General features: G+C 39.0%; 5 protein-coding genes across 5 annotated transcripts in view; 2 read left to right on the top strand and 3 right to left on the bottom strand.

Annotated features, from left to right (window-relative positions):
- Positions 1–767: 767 nt before the first annotated feature.
- Positions 768–1,928, top strand: SAPINGB_P000915 (uncharacterized protein; the record flags this gene model as incomplete). Its single annotated transcript, XM_031995638.1, has 1 exon — positions 768–1,928. One exon carries the CDS (start codon positions 768–770, stop codon positions 1,926–1,928), a length of 1,161 nt encoding a protein of 386 aa, XP_031851529.1.
- A 43-nt stretch (positions 1,929–1,971) lies between these two features.
- On the bottom strand, positions 1,972–7,931 carry SAPINGB_P000914 (uncharacterized protein; the record flags this gene model as incomplete). Its single annotated transcript, XM_031995637.1, has 3 exons — positions 1,972–5,001; positions 5,066–7,207; positions 7,254–7,931. The coding sequence occupies 3 exons, from the start codon at positions 7,929–7,931 to the stop codon at positions 1,972–1,974; spliced, it is 5,850 nt and encodes a 1,949-aa protein (XP_031851528.1).
- A 371-nt stretch (positions 7,932–8,302) lies between these two features.
- SAPINGB_P000913 (uncharacterized protein) lies at positions 8,303–10,303 on the top strand (the record flags this gene model as incomplete). Its single annotated transcript, XM_031995636.1, has 2 exons — positions 8,303–9,112; positions 9,470–10,303. The coding sequence occupies 2 exons, from the start codon at positions 8,303–8,305 to the stop codon at positions 10,301–10,303; spliced, it is 1,644 nt and encodes a 547-aa protein (XP_031851527.1).
- A 123-nt stretch (positions 10,304–10,426) lies between these two features.
- SAPINGB_P000912 (uncharacterized protein) lies at positions 10,427–13,108 on the bottom strand (the record flags this gene model as incomplete). The annotated part of the gene is made up of 1 exon (XM_031995635.1): positions 10,427–13,108. The coding sequence occupies one exon, from the start codon at positions 13,106–13,108 to the stop codon at positions 10,427–10,429; it is 2,682 nt and encodes an 893-aa protein (XP_031851526.1).
- Positions 13,109–13,435: 327 nt separating this feature from the next.
- The window catches only part of SAPINGB_P000911 (uncharacterized protein), a gene marked incomplete at both ends in the record, with an annotated part of 533 nt that continues 128 nt past the window's right edge, over positions 13,436–13,840 (bottom strand). The window contains one exon of the mRNA XM_031995634.1: positions 13,436–13,840. This exon is cut by the window's right edge and continues 47 nt beyond it. Coding sequence (XP_031851525.1) covers positions 13,436–13,840 — 405 coding nt within the window.

Here is a 13,840-nt window from a genome sequence, read left to right as displayed (position 1 = left end):
ATCAATTATCAATTATCAATTATCAATTATCAATTATCAATTATTAAATTGACAAATTTATTAATTTTATATGTTGGTTTTAGGAAGGGAAAAAAAAAATTCTAATTTAATAACTTTATAAAATCATTCAAAAATATTTAAATTTAACAATATACCCCTTTAGAATTTCAAGAAAAAAAAAATATTTAAGCTTTTTTTTATTTTTTTATTTTTTTATTACAAAATTACTATTCCACCGCCAAATTAATTATAGTTAAATGTTACATTTTTTTTAGTTTGAGTGCGGCTGTACATTTTTTTTTTTGATAAAAAGCAACAACGCCACAAAAAGAAATATGCTAATCATAATATTATTAATTGCTTACTTATATATATATATATATAAATGTTACATAAAATTTTAATTCTTAGATGTTACAACAAAATCTTGGCAATTTAATATTAAGCTTAATAACTTGATATTTAATAAATAAACATTTATACTTAAGTAATAAGATTTAAATATTAAACATTAAATATTAAATATTAAATATTAAATATTAAATATTAAGTCACAAATATATATATATATATATATATAAAATACAAAGTTCTTAGTTTTATGACTCGTAATAACTTAGATAATCCTTTTTTTTTTTTCTCTCTCTTTTTTCCCTCCCCCTCCTCTTCAATTATTTTGCTCACTTCCTTCTCTTTTCTATTTTCTATTTTCTATTTCATCACTAATAACATATATGAAAAATAATCTTCCTCCACTCTCCAATCAAATGTCGATCCAAAGAAAAGTCCTCAGGAAAACACCAAATACTGAAAAAGCTCTTGAGATTCTTCTCGGCCAACCTTCAAAATCATCTCTGCAACCAGCATTTAAACTTTCGTCTGTGCTTTCATCACCCCCTCAATCCCATAATGATAAACCCAAACCTAAAAAAGACCTTGCAATCCCCGATCGAACACAAAAATTTATACCAACAAACCCAAACACCCTACCTAAATCTTCCCTGCTAACATCTAAAGATACAACCACATCAAATGCACCAGAATACGATGAAGAATTCGGCCGTCGTCTAAAAGCAAATCCTTATGCAAATATGCTTGCTTCACCAATCCGTATGGATAAACTTCGCTGGACGGCCTTCCCCCGTGATTTACTTATCCCATTTGGCTTCGAAGAAGGTTCAGAGCAAGAAAATATTTCCTCATCATCTTCTTCAGAGCAAGAAAACTTTAATGAAACACTTGCCGATACCTTAGACCCATCAAAAGAAGATACATCTAATAGAATCATGCTTCAGCCTCGAGTGGGCAAAGAGTACCTTACCAAAGCAGGTAGCACAGCATACATCCCTTGTCATCAATCCAGCGTCGACCAATTGGTTTTACAATGGCGTGGATTTTTCCCAGTCGTCCTTACAACTTCTGTTAAATCAGCTCACAGTCAATTCCAAAGTTCTGTCTTGCGTGCATCCCAGCAACAACACCAAGAGCAAACAAAAAAATCCAAGAAATCTAGCCAACCACCAGCAGTTTTCCCACAAGACCTTGCATCAGGACTTATCCCCACACTTTTTGTGGACGATATTATTCGAATTTTGCAAAAAAAAGTGCTTAAACATCATCTTGTTCGTCTTCAAATTAAACCTCTTCCTCAGGAAACCCCATATTTTTTTAGACTTTCATGGGAAGAACTTAATGAACCCACCACCACCACCACCAATGATACCACTCTACCAGAGTTTTGCACTCAAGTCTTTAATATCCCTGAAATAATGAAGACCCAACAAGAACATTCGGAAACTCTTTATAAAATTCTTTCGGAATCGGTTCCCAAATTTAAAGAACAAAAATACATTGATATTCCCTCGCATATTGGCATAGACATTCATAAATTTTTGATAAAATACATACAATACTTTAGCGAGCTATAATACATAGTTAGAAAGAAAGAAAGAAAGAAAAAAAAAACAATCTCTATTTATTTCCCATTACCAATTTTTTTTTAATCTTAAGCGGAATTCCATAAACAACAGGTGCAGCTCCATTTAAGAACCGCAAATTACAATCATCTCGACTATCACGAACTGCTTCACCAATTGCACTTACTCCCATTCCAGGATTAGGCGGCGGTAATACACCCCACCGCTCCAACATGCATGTGCTGAATAAATCAATATCCTTGTCAGTCACATCCCACATATTGGCAAGCAGCATCGGACACCCGGCAATCATATACGTCATTGGCGTTCCCCACGGATCGTAGTCTCCGGCCTCTTCCAACGCGCCTGAACTGCATCCAAGAAGTAATGTTGCACAGCAACGCTTCAGTGCCTTAATCTTTGCTGCACGAATGTACTGCAATCCAGACCCGTGTCCAATGTAAACAACAAGCTTCCCACTTTCAAGCATCCCCACAAGTTCAGTCTCCGTCGGTTCTTGAGCAACCAAACCACTCCATCCTCGCAAATTTGTAAGCTTGTTCTCAAACCGTTCTTGGGTCTTAGGCAAATCACGACTGGGATTTAAAATGTAATAACACCCGCTATCGCTACTTTTTTCTTCTAATGATACTTGCACTACAGGCCATACAGGATCAACCTCTGGCTGGTAGTGCTCTCGTAGTAACTGAGACAAAATTGATAATGATGGGACCCGCGACACTGACTGCTGTCGTAGACAAGGTATTGATTCCCAAGGGAACGCCTGTGTATTGCGGTCAAGGACCAGTACAATATGCTCCAACCCCTCCTCCCCAAGTTGTTCATCCATTGCTGCAACTTGAGCATGATAATTATGCAATGCAGTTTCCAAATGTACCATAAACTGGTCAATTTCAATCTCATCAAATGCGTTACGCTCACCATGAAACTGTAAAATGTCCAAAACAAAATATGTCAAGTCTTCAATCAGACCAGGATCTTTAATATTATCAGGATCTCCAAGTCCCACAAACAACTCAAGAATTCGAGAATCTAGCTCAATCTCCACCTCTTCAAGACCAGCACTTCCCTTAGACATGCTGCCGCTGCTTCCAGTATTGATTTCATTAGAACTACCTGCAAACCTTCGGGGCTCTTCGCGTGATCGATATTTGCCCAGACCGCTCCGTGGCCTGATTCCGCCCATGACCCAATTACGGGATGGTAAGTATACCCGCAACAACTTGACAAACTGAGTGGCTAAATTCTCTAAAAGATGCGGTACCACACGCTGTCGGGAAAATATACCAGTGAACCCGCCCAACCAAAAGTATTCCACATCACCTAAAAGCTCTTCAAGCTTCTGATCCAAGCCATATCGTTCTTTCCACCATAATTGTCGCTCTTCCGAGGTTTTGATCTGTGTTGTCCGTTGTGAGCTTGCAGACTCGTTGCTTTTTTCAATGATTTCTCTTAATCGTTGCATGCCTAAATCAAAAGAAAATGACTCTTCATTGGCGTCACGACTACTATGACGATTAAGTGGAAGACATAGCTGTAAGGGGCTCTTATTTTTTTCATATCGACACAAAGACAAACTTCCAGTTTCAGCAGAAACGCTGATGCTGACGGCAGCCCATTTTTCCGGCAATGAATTTAAAATATCATGTTCAAAATCACTGTACATGGAAACAATCGTTTTTGGGGTATCGGTACTTTCAAGAGCTTTACTCGGCCAATTATAATCAGAACTGCGAAGCTTGACCACAGTACGATCTGACTCTAAAGTAAGTCGGCGAGATGCATCCTGCAAAACAAGATTGGCATAGCTAGTTGCAATATCCCCAATATCGATACCTTCATAGACAACTTCTCTAATTGCAGCCAAGCTCATTTGAATTGCATTGATCAAACTTGCAACAGAACTAATTTCAGTCGCATTGCATACAACCATAATTTTTGAAACATTGTCCAAAATCATGTTCTGTGCTTTTTCAAGATGACCAATTGCTGTCTTTGGGAAAGTCGAATCTTTCATATAATTATTGTAAAATGCATTGTTGGGTTTGATTGACGGTACACAAATGACAGAATCAAAAACAAATGAATAGATAGAGTCCTTTGAAAGAATACTTTTTGCAAGAAGGAAAAGATTTCTAGCTTTTATAATTTCTAAAAGAACATCGTCCCTAGTACTGGCACTGCGATATTGATCTTCCAAAAGAGACATAGCACCATCAACAGAATTTTGAAGTCCCAGACTATACACTTGACTGCGAACAATGGAATTCCATACCACTTCAACACCAAAAATTTCACTTGGTCCTTCAGACGATTCTTCTTTGATATTGCTTTCCCTCTTTGGGGTCTCCATCATTGCTAAAAAATTTATTGGAGATCCACCAATTGGTAAGCTTTGGCGAGAAATAGGTGTGGGTGTAGATTTTTCTGAAAATAATGGACCAGATAATCTTCTTCCCACAAGACTGCGGCGTGTTGACATTGTTCTTGGAGTATTTTTTGGTGTAACTGCTTCAAAATTTGTCAACGATAAACGAGAAATTTTTTTCGCAATTTCTGAAGCAGAAAACTTTTGACTTTTTTGTTCTAAATCAGAAAATATCTTATCAGAAAGAACATAATATTGATTCTCTTCATTAAATAAACGTTGTCGTTGCAAACTAAGGATTGCAGAGTGTGCATAGTATAAAACGTTTAAATCTTGAAGATTAAGACCTTCGATAATGGCCTGACATTTTTCCAAGCATTCTGTGCTCTTAATGTGATTACCCATTTTAACACGAACCTCAGCCTCGAAAGCAAGAATCACAGCTAAACGAAGTCCACAATCAGATAACTGTGCAGTTTTGCTAGCCTCATCCACATAATAGCAAGTTTCACGAATAATACCGAGTCGTTCATATGACATTGCCATTTGAATCTGAGCATTAATTAAAACAGATGTCAGTTGCCAAGTTGTTTCACGAGAAGATTTATTACCAGAGCCTGACTGAAATTTTTTCAAAAATCCTTGCAAAAAACTTATGGATTTTTGTGTTTGAGAAACACCATAACCAACATTTCCCTATAATTTATTAGTAAACTTAGTTTTTTTTTTTTTTTTTTTAAAAAAAAGGGATGTAACATACCTCAGCAGAATGGAATAAACCTAGTGTACAACAAATTTCAGCAAATAAAAGCGATCGCTGTTGAAAATGCTGTCTTTCTTCTGTTGCAGGGCGACCTTTCAAAAGAGGCATTTTCAAAAGTTCATCATTTTGAATCACTTCGAAAAGGAGTTTGAATACATTCCTCGCGGCCACAGTATCTCCAACTGAAACAAAACTTTGAGCTTGTCTTAACTTAAGCCATGATCTATCAATAGGTGCAATAAATTGATGCTCTTGATACTCCGATTCTAAGGAAGTGACTTCTTTTAAAGCAGAGCCTGTATATCCTAATGCAATTAACGATTTAATAAGATCAAGACGACAGTGCATGCGGTTTATGAGTGTTTCGGTAGATTTCCCTTGTAATAAAAAACTATCACGCATCGCTTTTAGCAAATCTGCTCGTTTTTCATTAGCTCCTTGCAAATCAAGAAAAGCACACATGCTTCGAATGTGATTAATAACTTTTTCTGTGTTGTCACTCTGAACTTTAGACTTAAACATTTCAATCGCATAGTTGACTGAACAGTTAAGAAACTGGTATTTTTGCGTTGAAGCTGCTGTAGACGAGATTGCCAAAGAAAAAGAGGCACATGAAATAATGAAAAATCGGTGATGAGCCTGCTCAAAGTCTGATTTCAATTTTGAAGACTCAACCAGTAAATTGGCACCATTGCTTGTTCGTCTATTATTATTTGTTAAAGTGCTTTTAATAATCAAATCTTCAAGAAGCTTTTCCATAACTTGTATGTTATAAAGTTCATTCGCCGATTTAAAAAGTGAATTGTACGACCGCAGTAGACGAAGAGGGTTATTGAAATACAGAACTTCAAGCCTTTTCAAAATTTGAATTCCAATTTCTTTTTTGTTAGAAGCTGTGTATTTTTCTAGGCATATCAGCAATTGCTCAAGTATAGAACCTTCTATTTCAGAATTAATATTTTTAAACTCAATGTCTTCTTCTTTTAAAGATTTTTCCAAGATAACACTGGTAAAAATATTAAATAGTCTGTTACTTGAAGAAGATTGCCATTGTAAATATAAAGGTAAGGTAGACACAGTGTCTTGAATTTTTTCAAGTGATGCGATTAATGGAAAAGAAAGAGACAAAAACTTAAATGCCTCATCCAATTTTTTGAAATCTATAAGGGTAATAACAAGACGTTCAACCTTCCCTGGAAAAACCGATGATGGGGGTATTTTTCTTTCAAATAAGTCCAGCTCTATTGAAACGGATTTGCGCCAGTATTCCAGATAAATTTCATTTTTTTTTTGGCGAAGGCGAGCCCCAATTGGAAGAAGAGAGTTAGAAATGTATATAAGGTGGGTATCATCTTCTATTATCACTAGTCCCTTCGCAATTTCCTCATATACAGATAGTAAATCGCCAAATATGGAATCCGTAATATCTTCCTTTTCAATTATAATTTTGACGTGATGAAAAAATAATGATGAAGTTTTTGAAAAGGTTCTAGTAAGGTTAGGATGATTTGTATGCAAAAAAGATAGGTAAAAGTGAATAACACTGATAAAGTTTGAGTATTCTGATGCGTCCAAAAATGTTTTTGCAATGTGGAGAAAGGTACTAAGAAACTCCGATGTCCCAAAATAATCTTGAATGTTTTCAATTGATGATAATGTTTGAATTTTTTCGTTTGTAGGATCTGTTTTCAACTGCTCAAAAAGAGAAAGAACAGGGTCGTTATCTGTATTTTTGATCAAATTATAGGACTCCTTCCAAGATTCTATTGATGATTTTTTAGAAAGTCTGTCAAACCAAGTGACAAAAGCCGGAAATGTTTTCAATTGCATGTGCTTTTTCTTTACCAACTGAGTCAAAAGATTACCGTAATCACGAATAATTTGGTCATAGGACATGTTTACCTTTTTGCGTAAAGTAGAATATGAAGCAAGAAGCATGTTAACATAGGGCTCTTGTATCTGTGGAAATAGTTGTAAGGAAGCAATTCTATAAGAAAAACATATCGACGGATCACAGTTGTTTGATAACGCCAAAAAGAGTTTTGCAAAAATAGTGAGTTTTTGAGATGCTGAATTTATAGGCAGTTGAGATACCCAAAATAAAATCCCATTAGGAGAATTCAAGGACCCAATGATCGTCTATATAAGGGTTAGTACTTGTTGAGCGTAGGATAGATTTACTTACTTTGCTCGAAACAGGTTGAGATGCTGGAGGTATTTTTATAATGGCTTTAAGAATTGCAATTTGGGTATAAACAATGAGGTTTGCAAAAGATTCATTTATATATTTTGGATTAGGAGAAATGGTAAAAATAGATGAGAAGGGTGATGCTGTGCCATGCATATTTATGATTATATTGTCAACCAAAATATGTAGCTCTAATATTGATTCGTCAACCATTGGAACGTCTAATAATTTTAAAATGATAGAAAGGTGTCTCTTTTCTAAATCTAGCTGTTTTTGAGAATTATTTGACCTGTTTTCATAAAGTGTTTTAATTGCTAAAGAAATGGCCTCGTATGCAGCAATTTTGGAGGAATCTAAAGGTGGAGGAGATGGAGATGGAGATGGAAACGAAGCAGTAGAAGATTCTCTACTAGCTGATTTCTTTTCATTCCAAGAACCAATAACATTTTCTGCCGAGTTTATAATGTGAAGTGCAAGTTTGTGACGTTCGGTTACTGTTTTGGAGCGGATAAGCTTTTGGTCAGTGGAAATAAGTGCTTGTTGTGCATTTTTTTTGCGGTTTGCTACCGAGGTGTCATGTATGCGAGTATGTTTAGAAGGCTGAAGAATAGATTTGATCTTAAGAAGCCGATCAAAGGAAAGATTATTGATATCTGGAAGTGACACCTCATTCATCAGAAATGTTGCTTGTTTTAACTGCTAGGCAGCTTCGGAGAGAGTGCTTTTGAGTTGGAAAGAGGGAAGTATTGGTTTGTTTACTTTTAGATGCTACACATGGGAGGTTTTGATTTACCATGGAAACGGCTGATTATGGTCACGTTACCTGGACGCAAATTTACTTAGGGCTCAAGTTTTCTCCTTAAAAAATATTATATAAGCTACTGATAAAAATTTTCACAAAAAAAAATTTTTTTTTCATTGAAAAGAAAATTCTTATTCTTTTCTCTTCCCCCTTTTATTTATTTTTTTTTTTCCTCAAGAGTTTCTTCTTCACCACTATTTCCAAAAAAAATATTTAATAAACAAACACCAACTATATTTTTATAATGGGTGCTCACAAAAGGGAAAAGAAAGCCTCGAAGCCCGCTGCTTCCAGCTCTGGTTCCTCGGAACCTAAGAGACCTGGTAACCTGAAGGTTAAAGGCGAGAACTTTTTCCGTGATGCCAAAAAGGTAAAGCGCCTGAATATGTATAAGGAAGGTCGCGCCAAACACAATGCTAGAGGTGATGTTGTCCGTGAAGCTACATTTCAAAGCACAGATATTCCCAATGCGCGGATAGCTCCTGATCGCAGATGGTTTAACAGTACGCGTGTTATTTCTCAAGACGCACTTATCAATTTCCGTGAAGCCATGAAGGATAAGAAGGATGATCCTTATCAAGTGATTTTAAGAAAGAACAAGCTTCCTATGTCGCTTCTTGAAGAAAAGACTCACGTCCCTACTGTCAAGATTGTTGAAACTGAGTCATTTGAGCATACGTTTGGACCCAAGTCCCAACGCAAGAGACCTAATCTTACAGTGAGCTCACTGGAGGAGCTTGCTACACATGCTGATGATAGTTTGAAGCGTTATGAAGACAAGCTGGAAGAAGACGCTGAAAATGCTGCCCATCTTGAGGATGGCTGGACCAATCAAGCTAAGGAGGCCATTTTCCACAAGGGCACATCGAAGCGTATCTGGAACGAGTTGTACAAAGTCATTGACTCGTCTGATGTCATTATTCATGTTTTGGATGCTAGAGATCCTATCGGAACTCGCTGCATTTCTGTTCAAGATTATCTTAAGAAGGAGGCTCCTCATAAGCATCTGATTTACGTCTTGAATAAGTGCGATCTGGTCCCTAATTGGGTTACTGTGAGTATTATTAATTCTTATTTTTTTCTTTCTTTTTTTTCCAAACCCATAGTTCTGTCAGGGAATACCTCCATTCTTCATGAATGCTATTGACTCGTGAGGTTGTTACCCGTTACAACTGTGGAAGATTAGCCGTTCTATCCTAACTAATGCTTTCCGTTCTGGAAGGCTCCTGGAGATGAGCACTTTGTTTCTTTTTTGAGTTGAAGCTTGTCTTGGCCCTGGTGCCTTCTTTTGTGGCAAGATTCATAGTATTGAAACAGACACTTTTTCAAATTTTTACCTTTTTTTTTTTTTGAAGAAAAAATATTTTTTTATTTTCTTTTTTTCTTTTACTAACTTGATTTTTTTATACAGGCCGCTTGGATCAAGCACTTATCAAAGTCTTACCCTACAATTGCGTTCCACGCATCTATTACCAATTCTTTTGGCAAAGGCAGTTTGATTAGTCTTCTGCGCCAATTTTCTTCTCTGCACTCTGACCGCAAGCAAATCTCTGTCGGTTTCATTGGTTACCCCAATGTTGGCAAGTCTTCCATTATCAACACTCTGCGAAAGAAGAAGGTGTGCAATGTTGCCCCTATTCCTGGCGAGACCAAGATTTGGCAATACATTACGCTTATGAAGCGCATTTTCCTCATTGACTGCCCTGGTATTGTTCCCCCGAGTTCAAAGGACACTGAAACAGACATTTTGTTCAAGGGTGTTGTGCGTGTTGAACATGTCTCGAATCCCGAACAGTTTATTCCTGCAATGTTGTCGCGATGCAAGCAACATCATTTGGAGAATACATATGAGATTCGTGGGTGGCAAGATAGTACTCAGTTTCTGGAGATGATTGCTCGCAAGAGTGGTCGACTTCTCAAGGGTGGTGAACCTGATGAAAGCGGTGTTGCCAAGATGGTACTCAATGACTTCAACAGAGGAAAGATTCCTTGGTTTGTTCCACCACCTATGGATGAGGACAAAGATGCTAAGGATGCTGAAAAGACCGGGCCGGGTGCTCTCAAGGATCGTGAGGGCAAGCTTGGTGAAAAGCGCAAGCGTAAGAGTGAAGACGTGGCTGAAACATCTAAAAAGGTTAAGGCTGATGATGAAGAGGAAGAAGAAGAAGAGGAAGAAGAAGAAGAAGAAGAAGAAGAAGACGAGAACGATAATGATGATAATGATAACGACTCTAATGACGAATAAGCATGTTTGTGCTAATATGTTCCTTTTTTTTTTTAATGTGATGACTATTTAATGAAACTCTTAGAATGCAAATTTTTTTTTCTCGTTTAAAAAATAATTTAAAACACAAGGCTAGATTTTATATTACACACCCCAAGCGGGAAAATCTTGATCTTTTTTTTCTGTGCGCGTACGCAAAGATCGTAAAGACCCCACTGAGCCAATGGAACGTACTGATCGTAAGGATCCAGACCGTTTAAGTCTTTCTCCACTTGAAAACAAATCCTCCTGGCGAGCAGCAGCAGCAGCTGCAACCGCGTAAACTGGTGCACGCTGGCTGTTGCCATTGATATTATTACTATTGCTTCCGTTGCTGTGGTACGAAAAGGCCGTTGCCGAGTTGGGGGTCCTTTTGCTATTATTACCAGAACTATTGGAGCTTGGTATCCGACGAGCGGAATTGGTTTGACGAGCTGGTTGGCGTAAATTGGAGCTCAGCTTGGCTTTTAAACGGAGATTTTTGTTGTTGTTGTTGTTGTTGTTGTTGTTGTTGTTGTTGTTTTTGCTGTTTTTGTGGTTGCTTGCTGGATAGTACAAGCATGCTAGAATGAGAATGACAACGGCGCTGCGACGCAAACGACGAAAATCTGTAGGCTCGATGCGCAACACCAGAGCATCGAGAATAGTGTTAGCAAAAAGGGTACGCGTCGATTGGGTTGTACCTGGACTGAAAAGGAGCAGCCAGTAAATGACGCTGTATAATGTACGCAATGCACATGAAGTTTTTAATGGCAAGTTCGTCGCACTTTTTGCACCTGCTTTTGTATTTATTTCAGTTTCTCTGGTCGTTGCATTGAAATGTGGAGTAGTTGAGGATTTCACCGGTACAGGAGCCAAGAGGGGTGCCGCAGCCGAAACCCGATCGATGGGTCTTGGCAGCAGCGGCGGCGGCGGTGAAATGTCAACAGCAGTGGAAGTTGTGCTATAGGTTGTTGAGTGTGTAGGGTTTTGCTGGGAAGTGATTACAGATGCCAGACCACCAGCAAAAGTTTGGGACTTTGTGAAACCACCAGATGGTGCGGTAGCGGCAACACTGACGGGCTTTTTCGGTTTTTGCTGGAATTCCTTTTTTTGCTGTTGCTGCTGAATCGATGAAGAATTTATAAGTTGGCTATTTAAACTGGCTTCTGTGATTGACCGGCGAATCTGCTCAAAGTTGAATGATTTTGCCACAGCTTCGAACTCGGCCTCATCATCATCATCATCATCATCAAAAAAGTCATTAGCTCTGCTGTCAAAACTGCTAGAATCACTTTGTATATTTTTGTCATCATCATCTTCAGAAACATCCTCAAAATGATCTGCGCTATCAATATCTGAAGCTTTGTGGCCAACCTCAGCATCCATATGCATATATCCGTCGTTTTCCTCATCTGCTTCAACATCATCTTCATCATACTGGGTTGCAACCAAGATCTTAGGCAATCCCCAACCACTAAGTCCATCATCAACTTCTTCATTACTATCTACAGCTTCGACTTCTTCAGCAATGGGTGTAGGTGCACGTTCTGACCGTGCATAACTTGAAAATGTACCTCGGTAAGATCTTGAAGAGGATCTTCTCATTGGAGATGGCGATGTATCTGCAATATTATGAGAACGGCGCTCACCCCTGGTATCCACATTTTCCTTTGCTTTTGAGGGCAGATCTTCAGCTGGCGATTCATTTTTCTTAATTAGTTGGGAAGACTGTGTTCTTCTTAGAGATGCAGAATGTGATGATGACAGATGCTGTGCAGGCGAGCCAGTCGTCGTACTGCTAAAACCATCAAAACCATCAAAGTCATCAAAGCCATCAAATTCACCCAAGTCACGTGGGAATGTTTGTGCGGGGGGATGTTTTTGTCGTGGTGGTGGGGTTTGATATTGTTGACGAGCCAATTGTGCAGCTGATGGAAATGTTGAAGGTTCATTGCGTCCACGGCCAACGCTGCCAGCAACTGTAGCCGAGCGCGGGTACCGTTCATTAGACCCGTATGTCTCGGCTCTTGTTTTTCGGCTGGCTTCCTTTTGCTGTTTGCGAAACATGGAAGCCAATAGTCGCTCCTGAATAGATTCATGAGGAGAAGATGCAAGTGAATTCTGGGCCTCGGCTGATGTCGTTAAGGTAGTGTTGGAGCGCAGACCCACCACATCGTCAACTCCTGTTGTCGAAAGATCATTATCAGTATCATACAACGAAGCCATACCCCCGTAGACTGATTGAGAATGTCGAAGTCTATTTTTACGAGGAGACAGAGTTGATGTGCCAGTATCAGTGGGTCTGTTTGTTGCTACTGTTTTGGGTTGAGTTTTGGCAGTTTGGCGGCCATTAGTACTTGGTGGTTGTGCCAACGCATCCCAGTTGTTATTTTCCTCAGCTCGGGTTACCCTAGATGTTCGAGATGTGTGTCCTCGCTCTGAATTTAATCCTTTGATAGATACTGGGGCCCGCACAATACCAATTGTGGAGTATGCTTTGTTTGAAAGAGCGCCAGTTGTAGCTCGGCCAAAAGCTGAATTAGCATAAGTATAATAATAAGCCCAAGGATCATCCTCGAATGGCTTAGGGGTCACAGTGACAAATTGACTTGAACGACGGCGCCGAACACTATTCGGGTTGCTTCCGTTGGCCATAGATTTACCGGAGTCCGAGCCTAGTAACAGGTCAGAAGAGCCTCCGACATCATTTAACAGCGACGACTTTAATGAAGAAGCCCAGTAATCCAAAGTGGAACCTGAGGCCGAATCTTCAGGGTCCTGCTTGTTCCATGAAAATGAAAACATTGCTCTAGTATTAGGAAATGGCAAGCAAGTTGGGGGGAGGAAGAAAAAAGAAGCAAATTAGCAAGACCGAAATGGGAATAAAGGAGGTTAAGAAAGAAGAAAAAAAAAAAAAAATAAAAGCCACACAAGCTTTAAAAAATTAAAATTGGTTAGATTAACCATATAAATACGTTAAAATTTAACACAAACAATTCATTATATTTAAAAACTCGTCATTACATTTCATTAAATCTTAAGGCAGCCAGCACTTCCGCTTTCCAATGCATTAGTTGCAGATGGGGTAGTGGAGGAACCAGTGCTTGTAGAAGCAGCGGGCTTGCTGGGCAGTCAGGAAGACAGACCAATGACACCGCAAGCGGGTCTGCCACCGGCGTTACCAGTCTTGAGAGAGTCGGCATGGCCACCCTTGCCCAAGTCATCAGTGCCGCCGTGAACAACGACAGAACGGCCAAGAATAGAGTTCTCACCGAAAAGAGACAAAAGTCTGTCATTCTTAGAGCCAACAGCAACACCCTCAGCATCAGTTGGAATGTTACCGAGATCACCGGCGTGGCGGTTCTCGTCCTCGGGGGCACCGTGGGTCTTACCGTAGGGGTTGAAGTGACCACCGGCAGAAGTGCAGCCATTGGTGTTGTCACCAAATTGATGGACGTGGAAACCACGAAGAGCATTGGGGTCGTTACCAGTAATGTTCCAAGAAACCTTGACTTGGTCCTCAGGGGAGGCCTGTTC

Source organism: Magnusiomyces paraingens (genome assembly GCF_902498895.1).
Source record: "Magnusiomyces paraingens strain CBS 517.90 genome assembly, contig: contig1, whole genome shotgun sequence".
Classification (NCBI taxonomy): domain Eukaryota; kingdom Fungi; phylum Ascomycota; class Dipodascomycetes; order Dipodascales; family Dipodascaceae; genus Magnusiomyces; species Magnusiomyces paraingens.
The sequence above is the reverse complement of the archived record's forward strand: the minus strand, read 5'-3'. Positions and strand labels throughout refer to the sequence as shown.